Source organism: Thermobia domestica, chromosome 12 (genome assembly GCF_964235325.1).
Source record: "Thermobia domestica chromosome 12, izTheDome1.hap1.1, whole genome shotgun sequence".
Classification (NCBI taxonomy): Eukaryota; Metazoa; Arthropoda; class Insecta; order Zygentoma; family Lepismatidae; genus Thermobia; species Thermobia domestica.
The window spans coordinates 229,270,493-229,283,291 of NC_137465.1; the positions used below are offsets into that span (position 1 = coordinate 229,270,493).

General features: G+C 36.9%; 1 protein-coding gene across 4 annotated transcripts in view; it reads left to right on the forward strand.

Annotated features, from left to right (window-relative positions):
* The window catches only part of LOC145667096 (uncharacterized), a 96,132-nt gene that overhangs the window by 82,225 nt on the left and 1,108 nt on the right, over positions 1-12,799 (forward strand). For all 4 annotated transcript variants that reach the window (XM_081734823.1, XM_081734825.1, XM_081734824.1 and 1 more), the window contains 2 exons: positions 3,330-3,420; positions 9,663-9,827. In XM_081734823.1, the coding sequence (XP_081590949.1) occupies positions 3,330-3,420; positions 9,663-9,827 (256 nt within the window). The remainder of the gene's footprint in view (positions 1-3,329; positions 3,421-9,662; positions 9,828-12,799) is intronic.

Here is a 12,799-nt window from a genome sequence, read left to right on the forward strand (position 1 = left end):
GTTGTCATTGGTGAAGCGCATCTCCACTCAATGCATTCTTGACTCCCTACTTTCTTGACTGGTGAGTACTAGGGTCGATATGAGTATGTAAAGAACCAGTATGCTCTGTAGATCACGATTAAGTTGGTTTCGATGTCGCAAAGTGAGGTATGTTTGAACAGAAGTCGAAAATCCGATCGACTGTTTCGATACTATTGTAGTCACTTCTCGGGTCACCGTGCGCCACTAAAGAGACTTCTGGTAGAGATCTTTGGGTCTATACTCATCTCTTTGCTCCGCTGCCTCATTCTATGGCCGCACACTACCTATGAAACCACAGAGATCCAACAGGATCTTCACAAGAAGTGACGAGAACCGGCCCAGAAGCACAGATTGTTTACTTGTTGGCGTGCATATCTCCGATGACCTACGGGCCCCTTGGTCATTGTGAGTATGGGGACAAAGAGAAGACACGCTAGTGTCCAAATATGCAAATCCCGCTGTCACATTTAAAGTTGTTAGAGTGTCAGAGCTCAAAATGGCCAAACACTGTGAAAATAGGTCGAAATAGCAGAGAGCGATCAGCAGTGTCTGACTGTTTAAAGCTCTAGCACTGGAGCAACTTCAATGGCGACATTGGGGTTTGCATATTCGGAAACTAGCGTGTCGTGTCTTCTCGTTGTCCCCATATCCACAATGCCTGAGGGGCCTTTCGGTCACCGGAAATACGTGCCCCCAAAAGTAATCCATTCATGCTTTTGGGTCTGTTCGGGTCATTTCTTGTGAGGATCTTGCTGGATCTTTGTGGTTTCATGGGTAGTGTGCGGCATAGAATTACGCAACATAGGAGATAAGGATAGACCCAAAGAGCGCCACCGGAAGTCTCTTCAGTGGCGCACGGCAACCGAGAAGTGACTACAACATTATCGGGAATATCGATCGGTTTTTCGACTCCTGTTCAAACATACCTCACTTTGCGACATCGAGACCAGCGTATTCGTGACCTAGAGAGCCAACTAGCTCTCTACATGCCCGTATCAACCCTGGTACTCACCGGTTAAGAAAGTAGGGAGTCACTAAAGATGTCCTCTGAATTGGTACTAGAATATTCACCCTCCAAAATATAGGTTAATGCAGCGAGAACAACGATCCAAACGGTTTTTACAATTGAAGGTGGAGGGGGATGTGGCATGTCAAAATAATCGAAAGCGACCGTGTTGAATCCGTAGATGTTGTGGTCGCTGAGGTGATGATACTCCTGATGCTGTTAAGTCCAAACTTAATTAGTAAATTTTTACATCGTACATTTTGAAATCTTATAGAATTCGTGCATTTGCCGTGCGAAGACCGGATGTTTATATATGTACCTAGGTGTATCGCGTTGTGAGGGAGAAGTTGCAAAGTGAACAAAAATCGCTGTAACTGTTTTATTGTAGCAACTACTGTAAGCGGAGTTCTCCCATCTCTTTCAAGTTCTGGGGGCTACAACTAGATACTCATACAAAATCATTCTAAAAATTTCGTGTAAATCGATTAAAATAGGAGCGGAGAAATAGCCCAGAAAACAGATTGATAGCCATTGAAAACAAACACAAAAAAAAAAATAAAATAAAATAAAAAATAAAACACCTTGTATATTTCACTCGATCGGTTTCAAAATTTGTAGGGCGAAACAACCTTAAATTTGTAGGGACTTAAAAGGCTACCTACCTAATTTGCTGTAACTCGGTTGAATAAGGGCTGAGAAAAACCCCACTCCGAAAAAAGGGGGCGAGAAGCCTTTCAAAACTTCTTCATTGTCAGAAATTATCCTTTCATATCAGCAACCTCGCTCCCATTAGTTAGGTATGAAACGAGTTGTACAATATGAGTTGCATTCAAAAAATAACGCATTTCCTTTAGTACAAATTACGGATTCTACCTCGGTCTATTGCCTTGGCCGAAAGTTAATATGAAGGAAAAACAAGTGAGAAAACTTAATACTGTAGCTATATCTCTAAAACGGTAAGAGAGATTTAAAAAAAATATATAATGAACTTTTTCACTACCTTTCTTCATTCTGAACAAAAAATGTTATTTACAAAATTTGCATAGAATTAACCATAAATGAGTTACAGACGGAAAAAAGATATTAGTATCTATTCTGGCGTCCATCTTGAAATTATGACGTCATACAGCCCGTCTGCAATGGAATCAGGCCAAATACCTGGTAGCACGTAATTATATGCTTCGTTACAAATAAATCGCGATTAGTCTCAAATATTTCTTCATTCAAAATCCCACAGACTAGGAAATACTTTCTTATGCCCCTGCACTAATAATACCTGTGACGTATTCGAGGGAATGGAGCCTTTACTGATCCATATAACCGTATTATGCAATCAAGTCACATCAAAGAGGATAAATTAAATAAATAATCTTATTGTATTTTAATACATATTGAGTACATATATTTTGACATTTTTTACTTGTAGAAGGAGACAAACAGGATCAACTAACTTTAAAGAAGTATATATTCAAGCGCTAGAGAGCATTTACCAATATTTATTGTTTGACAATTCCCAAATTTGAAAGTATCGTCCAGTGTACCCCTCCCCAGATTTAAGAAGTGACTTCAATGTACCCATCTTATTCTTCCCATTTATTCTAAACATGTCATATCATGATTACAGTATTTGACACTCCTACTTTGCGTCTGCATTGTACTGTCTGTCTCATTTGTGTCGTCACTGTTGTAAAGGGCACAAAAGTATGGATCTTTTTGACATGTAGCGTCCTGAGTTTGTAACAATGAATATTAAATGTGGTAAGTTTTCGTTTAATATGTAGATGTAATGCTCCTTGAAAAATATAACTTCACCTTAGGTTGGCAACACTGTTAATCTGGTGGTATGTAGAGTATGTCTCCTATGGATATTTGCATCGTACGAAACTTCAATGATTTTTATTAATTAGTTTAAAAGTTACAAGGACGCATCAAATATTTTAAATTATTTCAATACAATAACTACGAGTAGGCTTGTAATTATATTCATATTTGCAAGGTACTTATGAAACTCTAATTCCAATCTTCCACGTGTTAAATTGTGTACAGTGTGCCGAAGCTTTTTCAATAAAACATGCTATGTTATTGAATTACAAAGTACTTAGGAATTAATTAGGAATTGCCAGCAGATTTCTGAATAATAGAATTTTCAGGAATAAAGCATTTTAAAGAAATCATGTCACTGGTAGCACATTAACAACTATAATAACTAACGAATAAAGACGGTAGAAGGATTTTACTGAGTTATTAATTATTATTACTTCCTCTTACCATAATGAAATATTACTTTTATTTCTTTATGTAGCGCTGTTTTGGATGCAGAGAAGGCAATCTTATTGAAACCATATTTCCCAAAAGGCTATTATAGGAAAGGATTAGCCCTAAGTGCTTTGAAGGTAATTTTTCTTCCTAAAAGATAAAAACTATAAATATAATAAAATATACGAGGATAAATTGGAAAATAAGCTTCCTGTGGCGCCTATGGACAAATGTGTTTCTTCAAGACAAATAATATACTGCGAAAATAAATAACAAGGCTTACTTTATATTTCCACATAACAACCAAGCACATTTATGCATTTGTGACACTACTTTAAGAAGTTTAAAAATGGGAACGCTGTGGCTCAATGGTAGAGCGCAGACCTCTGGTACGTGGGGTCCTTGGTTCGGTGCCAGCATGTGCCAATTGAGCTTTCTGATAGAAAACACCATGTGTATGAATTTTCCTGAGATCTTCTGTTTCTTCCCTCTTTTTCATTCCGTCATTTCATTCCTTGTCATCACCGTCTGCCTTAGCCTCAGAACATAATCGTGGGATGGCAATTCAAAAAAAAAAAAAAAAATGCGTGTCCTACATATAGAAAACCCCTTACGGCTATCACCACTTCCTCATTAGTTCAAAAGTGTCTTCCGCCAAGAGCGTTCTTCTATGCCGGAAAGAGACAAAATCCCTGATCACGAGGTCGAGACTGCAAGGCAGATGGGCAAGGCGATCCCAACCGAAGTTGGCAACGTGGTTTTCTATTGCCACCGCCGAGTGTGGTCAGAAGGCCAGGCCGCTTCCTGTGGATAACACATTTCAGTCTTTAGTGTCTGACAATTGCCTCTGAGCTTTGATGGTGTCCCAGAAAACTTTCCTGGAGGAGGTGTCTTAAATGTCTCTCTGACAAGGGAAGACGGATATTTCCACTCCATAAACGCGACATTCGATTCTGATGTGAAATGGAGGACTCACATTTCGTTTCTCTTGCAATTCGTAACAGAAAATCATTTCTATTCCAATAATACAACTTAAAATACTCCATACTTACGTCCATTCGTTGTTCCATATGGTTCCGGGTTAGTTGACGGGGCAGCCGTTGTACTGACACTTTTCGGTTTTGTAGAGTGTTGTGAATGATTTTGTGAGTTCCCGATTCCAAGTTCTCTATTGACTTAATCGATTATGACACCTGTTTGCTTGAATCATTCAATCTTCACACCTGATGTTCTATTCTCAAGTATCTGTTAACGTTCATTCAAGTTTCGGTGTGCACGCCCCTCATGAGCTGCGGGGAACATTTGTTTCGACGTGATATAAGAACCATACACTTTCACAAGCTGGTTATGGAATTCAACATTCGACATCCAGCTGGCCTATTTATACCACTCCTCCTTTGATTATTAGGTCAAACCACATCTCTTCATCTTGCCGGGCAAAGAATAGCCGCTTATTCAAACTTTCTGTGCGATAGCTCCATTTGAGGGTCTTTGTCTACGTAACCATATGACGCATGGATGACTCGCAATAAACCAATGTTTTGTTTACTTGTTGCTTTACAATTTCTCGGGAAAAAAGGAAGAACTTATTTTCCAACTTCCCTCGTAAATAATTAGATAATCTGCATCAGTGTCCTTTAACTAAGGTAAGAGATTTTTTGTAGATTTTTTTTTCCTTTTCTAAAAATGGAAATGATTAATTCAATATTAAATATAAAACTGCATTTCACAAATTAGAAGGAAGTTCCAGAATTGCTTTTTATATTAGATAAGTATTTTATTCCATATCTAAAGTAACTTCTGTTAGTTAAATCTCATTTAAGTGCTTTTAAATTAGAAGTTTCCCAACTTGAGGCATTCTCTTACGGCGTGAAAGATCAGCAAATGACGGTCTGTCATTATGCCAAATCGGACATGGGATTACACGCATCGAAGTAGACCGTAAGAATCACATTTTAATTTTTTTTTATAATGTTAATTTTTAAAAATATACTTTGTTGCAAAGTTCGTATATTAATAATAATTAATTTTTCCAAGTTTTTATTTACGTCAATTAGTTATTCGTGTCGTTATTTAACTAGCTTGTATGTGGTCGTAGTAATACTAATGATTAAGTTTGTTACCCATTGAAATGCACGTATTCAGGAAGATTCTTCTAAATTATGTGAATTTATATCAAGATAACCAAGAAAGTTCTGTCGTTTTTTTGTGGAGGCCTGTGCTCCATTGGCCCTCACACCGTGAGTTGAATGCGAATGGAGTTAAGGCGAAGGTCAGTTGTTTGTGTGGGTATATCCAACATACTGTCTGGTTGTGGCAGTTCAGTTACACCTTGAACTTGCGTAAGGACAGAGTAAACATGGGACCTCCACAGAGTAAACATGGGACCTCATACAACATACACGCGTCATAAGGGAGTGTATACTGTACGAGTTCAAAAAGGAGTCAAACGTCCTGCAGCGGGGCGGAAGATATGCCAGGCCTTTGATGAGGTTGTTATGACTACGCGGGTAGTACAGCGGTGATGTAACAAGTTTAAGGACGGTGACGAAACACTCGAAGACGCACCACATGCCGGAAGACCAATACACGTACAAAATGAATATCTTCAGGCAGCAATTGAAGCGAACAGTGGCCAGACAGGTAAGGAACTGGGACTACAATTCAGTGTGAATGAAGAAACCATTCGGTAGCACTTCCATCAACTTGTGAAGCACTACAAGTCGGATCGATGGGTTCCACATAATTTGACTCCGGATCAGAAGGCAACGCGAGCAGACACCTGTGTTTCTTTGCTGTCTCCTCTGAAGAAGAAGCCATTTCTGGACAGGGTGTTGACATGTGATGAGAAGTGGGTCTTGTACGAAGCACCACGGCGCCGTCATTATTGGTTAACATCTCATGAGCCGGTTCTAAAACAGCCGAAACCATCCAGCATAGCCTTCCACAACGTTGGCAGAAGGTCGTCGATGCTGATGGGGACTATTTTTGATCTTCCAGGTACATATCGATGTTCGAAGGTGGTAGGTGAAAAAGCAACAGAACTTTCTTGGCTACCTTTATATTATTTTGGTATTATCGAATGCTTAATATTTTATTTCTAAAATTATTCACTCAGAAACTTCGATAATTATTTAAAACAGGCGAATTATATTCATAGTCTCGTATAAGTTTACATTCCCATATGTTTTAATGTGACGTTGCCAAGGAAACAGGCATGTGAACCGCTGATTTGCTGAACGTCTGGGGTTGAGACTAGGTACTAGATGGTATTTTAACAACGAAGACAGTCGTACGGAATATCTTCTCCTGTATACATTTTGCAATTTTGCTACGTTTAGCAGAAGTGCTTTACACCTGAAGTGTAATTATTAAAGCTCAAAAGGAAGTATTGAACCGAAATTATGGAAGAAAATCTACTAAATAAAACAACTAGGTAAATATCTCAAGTGTCAAAGTACTTCGAAATTCTTGTGAGCAGATAGGTTTTATTTTATCGGTGAGTTAACTTGTTTCATATGCCTGCTGATCAGTAAATCTTGGGCAGTACCGTAAGTTGAAACATTATTTTGGTTGAAAACTTCAAAATTAAGATAAAACTAGAAACGTTTTGAAAATGTTAATAGTGCAGTTGAAATTACTTTTACTAGGCAGAAGTTGAGTTTTGAGAGCATGGGAAAGGCAACGAACATAATTCATGGCTAGTTTTAATTTAGTCCCTTCTTCCATAGAGTGAAATGACTGTATTTCCGGGCATTGCACAATGTTTTCCTTATATCTCAATTATTAATACCTTGGCAGAATGAAAGAGTCGTGGTGAACATAAGCGTATTTTTTTCTAATTCAGTGACTTCAAATTTATAGTAATGACAACATTCTTCAAACCAGATTTATTCCGTAGAATAATACTTATTATTTCACAGGAGATAAATATCAATGGAACAAGTACGGTTTAATGGATATTTTTATTTTATTTAGAATTGTTCTTTGTTTATGTTTACAAAAATAATTCTCACAAATATTTAGATTCGATTACTTTCTTATTTTGATTCTGGTACAGATGCATGCTTAATGTCCCAGAAGAAATGGTTAGATTGAAAAATTGCTATAAATAATACGACCATTATTATTATAAGTAGTGAAATGTGAATTGCAGAATATGAATAGTACAAGAAATTTTTATTAATGTATGGGCCAATATTAGGGTAAAGTAGTGATGTATGTTATAATATATGTAGAAAGCATGTAAGGTTATTACCCTGTTTTTAATTTGATATTATATTAACATTGTATGTACAGAAAATAATTTAATATTTCTGAAAATATTCGTGTGAACATCTAAGCACAACCTTGTATGAAAATGTGAAATTTATTTCATTTAAAATTTGAGAAGTACATCACTATTGAAAACCGATTATAGCGACAACTATTAACAAAATTGTGAATTAATTCAGATCAGTTGTCACTAGAAGTTCATTGCAAACTTTCTTTTTCTTTTAAAATGTCCATATATAGTTTGCTGTGAATAAAGACTAACCTGATTATTACACAATTTTATGTCCGTATTTAGTTAAATAATTTCCTTGCATTTTAGGGGTAATTTCATAAGAACCCTTCAGCGTATTTCAATTATTAGAAATCAGTTTTTTTTTTAACTAGCAACGATAACAGGGTTTCTATGTGTACAAAGACGAACATAGAACATATCTTCTGAATTTCAATTTGACAAATTTATAAGTTAGATTTGCAATTGCAAAAGAATAATGAATCTCAATTTTTATTTTAAGTAGAATTTTGTTTTAGCATTTGTAGGGACATATTTCCTAACATCAGCTAAAATGGTGGCCCTATGTTAAATATCCAGTTTACATAATTTACTACACATTTATTCCTATTATCAATACATATCCAGTCACAAGACTTGTTCGAAAAGACCTACACTTTTATCTACAAATGTAATTAAATCAAACAAATTAGATTTTCTTCGTCCGATTGAGAACTTCATTTAGAGCAAAGTATTAGAATATGGACATTTAAAGGTAGAATGTCCAAGGTTTTCGAATAAGACTATATAGGGTAGCCCCAGGGGCGGACCCAGGACGGACTTCTGGGGGAGCGGTGAGTTGTAATATTGCTACTTAGAGCTACTTTTAAGAGCTCCAAACTCTGGGATGGGTTTTATTAATATATAAAACTAAAAAAAGTTTCCTGTTCGGGGGGGGGGGGGGGAGGCGATCGTCCTTTCTGGATCCGCCACTGGGTAGCCCATGGATAACCAACCAAAAGCACACGTGCCACAAGTGCCATACAATTCCTGTTATCTAAGTATGTTAAGTGGTGGATATGTATATACACTTTTTCAGAACGACCATCTCCTTCGTTTGAGCATCTTCAGGTAGAAAAAGAGGTCTCAGAGAACCAATTCCTATGAAAAAGATTGATCATGATGTTATGACGGAAAAAAAATAAAACTTACGTACTTCGAATGCTGTGTGAATGAATGGATTGTCGTGATTGACATCCAATTGTCATCGTTCTCAAGTTCATCTCTTCAGATGAATATCCTTCCTCAAGAGTTTTCAGTAGACAAACCCTCGAATGTCGGAAGAAAACCATGAACATTCTCATGATCACATTCTTGACCTCCTTCTTAGATGTTGGAGGTAGGAGGGTATACCACTACGAAGATTTTTGTTTGCTCTCCGTGGAACAGAACAGTAAACCCTCTCGTCTCGATACATAAAAGTTTTGTTATCCAACAAAGATCTTAGCAGGGTTCAATCCGGTGTAACTTGTGTCCGTTTGTTAGAATCCTCGATATATATGTTGCATCAACATCGTGTTGGTTTTCGGATTGTCCCTATTATTCCGTATGGCACGTTGCTGCAATATTCTGAAGCGAAATCCTTAGTAATTCTCAAATTATCAAGCCCAAATCCATATTGCAACTTTTTCGGAAATTATGCTAGTGGAAGATCATCCTACTTCTTTTGCGCTACATGTGTGAATCGCGAGCGCGAAAACATGATGCACCGTGACTCGTTGTTTCCTTCCTAAAAGTGTCAAATTAATCGAAAGATTTTTATTTCACATTTTCAAATCCTGTGGTGCAGAATTTGATATTACGTTCTAACGTGTAATCAATGCTCATGTGGCCATGCACATTGTTTCAAAAGCAATGTGCACAACCCTCAATGTTCACAGAACAATGTCCATGATATGTTAACTCAGGAAAGGTGCAGATATTACTCATTACAGCTGTACAAGTATCCTTATGCTACCAACTTTTTCCATATTATTGAATGAGTTTGCAAGCTTCTGCTATTATCTCGTATCACTCATATAAAGAATTGTAACATGAAATATTTCTTTTTTGTAGCGATATCGGGAGGCAGAATGTTGTTTTAAAAGATGTGTTGAACTGGATCCGGACATGGATGATGCTAGAGATGAACTTAAAAACCTTAAAGTTATTCAGCTGATAGAAATGGGGTTTTCAGTCGACAAAGCTTTAAGAGCTGCCAATAAGTGCAATACACTCGAGGTTAGTATTTCTTAATTAGTGTGAATATTGGATATATACTAGAACTTTTGTATACCTTCATTGCTTCAAATATTTTCGTGAAAAAAAAAAAAAAACTTTGTTAGCGAGATTTTTATCATTGATACCATATTAATGAGATCTCTAGATGAGTTTCAACATTATTTGTCCATTTTCTTTTTTTCGTTGTCCGTCTTTTGTATGTGCAAACGCGTAAAGATCACACCGTTCCTGTCGACGCCACGTATTTTACCTATTTTGTTTGCTTGTTTGGTTTGGAGAAATTCTCTAAGCAAAATTCAATTTAAACTAAAAGAATATTTTAATAAATATGGAAATATTCTCAAAGAAATAATAAAATAACCAAAGAATAAGGTAATTAAGTCAGATTACAAACAAAATGCTATGACAAATGCAGTGAAACCTGTCTATGTTGGCCACCATCAGTTCTATTGAAAAATGGCCAACTTAAACAGGTGGCCAACTTACAGAAAATAAGTGTGATTGGTGTATTTTTAGAATAAGATTTCTAGTGTTACTTGATTGTAAAATTTTAATAAGCAATGGCGCGACAGCTACTTTTAAATAATGTATATAGAGTAATCATAACAATATACAGTACTAGAAAAAAACACTACAGTATGTTTAATATTGGTACAATATGCACATACCTTTCTCTTCCTGAAAACTAGTCTAGTACACTGAATTATTCGGATTGAAACAACAATAACACAAACAACCATAAAATAGAAACATATGTACGCAGTTTACTGAAATTGATATTGTAGCACACTGAGTTATTCAGATTGAAAACAAGGAAAGCCAATTATAAATTGAACAATTTATATGCAGTTTATATGATTCTTTTTCAGTTATTACTGCTCTTTTTTACTGCAAAATAGTCCGCTATTCTTGTTTGTATTCTTTCCATTTTGAAATCCAGTGTGCTTCAATTCTGTTGTACTGTACCGTTTACCTCTTGTTAATTAGCTACAACAGGGTGTCTATCGGTCACGGAATCAGAAAACGGTCATGAAAGTCAAGAAAAAGTCAGGAAATTTAGCTTTTGGGTCACGATATTTTTTTATCTGTACAAATATAAGTATAGACTGGAAAATTTTGTTCTATAAAACGTCAAAATTTACCACCAAAAATGTCTATGGTCTGCTTTAGATGGTACCAAATCACAAGCGAAGCAAGCTTCTATCGCATGCATGAAAATTTGGCCCAATTCGCACCCAAATCGCTCTTGAGAATGTTACTAAATTTTGTGGTTTGTAAAAGAAAAGATCACCAAAAAGTCACGAAATTTCATTTTGGAATTTTAATAGACACCCTGTACAAGTGTTTCCCTTGGAGCAAAAGACGTTTTGAGAAACTCTTAAGGGAATTCATATCTCCAAACCTCTGCTACCTTTCGACAAGTCGTTAGGTGCCAATAGTTGACAGTTGAGATGATTAGCTTTAACCTTGAAAATTTTCCGGAATTACTGAAGTGAATCCCAAAGTAAAGTCCGGGTAGGAAAATTTTTGTCCACGAGCTTTCACGTCGAAAATGGCCTGAAACAAGGAGATGCGTTGTCGCCATTATTATTTAACTTTGTGCTGGAATACGCTATAAGGAAAATCAAAGATAGCAACCAGGGCCTAGAGTTGAACGGCATTCATCAGGTGATGGCATATGCTGATGATGTAAATTTAATAGGGGATGATAGGAGAACAGTAGAAATAAATGCAGAGATCTTATTAAATGCTTGCAGGGACATGGGTTTAGAAGTAAATGCAGAGAAAACTAAATACATGGAAGTGCGCCGGGACCGTAATACGGCAAATTGTGGAGGCGTTAAAATATTAAATAATACTTTTGATAAAGTGGATACTTTCAAATATTTAGGATCAATATTAACAGACGAAAATCATATTCACGAAGAAATTAAATGTCGACTAAAAGCAGGGAATTCGTGTTACTATTCGGTTCAAAATCTCTTGTCGTCGCGAATTCTGTCGAAGAATTTGAAGCTTAAAATATATAAAACGATAATCATGCCTGTTGTTCTATATGGTTGCGAAACATGGTCACTTACTCTGAGGGAAGAACATAGACTGAAAGTATTTGAGAACAAGATCCTGAGAAGAATATTCGGTCCCAAGAGGAACGAGAATGGGGAATGGCGGAAACTTCATAACGAGGAACTACATAGTTTATACGGTTTACCCAACATTGTTAGGGTCGTCAAGTCTAGGAGGCTTAGGTGGGCAGGCCATGTAGCTAGAATGGAAGAAAGTAGAAACGCTTTCAAAGTCTTGACTGGAAGACCCATAGGAAAACGACCATTAGGAAGACCTAGGCGCAGATGGGAGGATAATATTAAGATGGATCTCGCAGAAATAGGAATACAAAGTAGAAACTGGATGCAGTTAGCTAAGGATAGAAGTCAGTGGAGAGCTTTTGTGAACGCGGCACTGAACCTCCGGGTTCCATAGGCCATAGAGTTAGTTAGTTAGTTATTACTGAAGCTCCCCACTGATGAAAGGAGTCGATATAGGTAATGGTTTTACGAAAACGAACTGGGTAAACAAATACTTACAACCATTTCCTGAATTCCTGTACGTGCCTTTTCTCATCCACATCTCCCTTCAACCCCTTTGCAAGGATATTGTTCTGGCCATTGACCTCCAAAAACAAATCGTGGGAATGCATACTTCTTTGTTTCCAGTCACAAATACAGAACATCTGCCTCTCATATAGGAATACGAAAGAGTTAAGAAAAATAAAACGGTATTTTGCGTGGCCAAGATACACAGGTAAATATATCATCATCAACATAGGATAAACATTGCTTCAATGCGGCCAACTTCCAAGATAGACAGGTGGCCAACTTACAGAGTAATAAGTAACGAATGTCTTATGGGAAAATGCAGGTTCAAGATGAATTAGGCCAAGATGAGCAGGTGGCCAACTTAGAGAGGTGGCC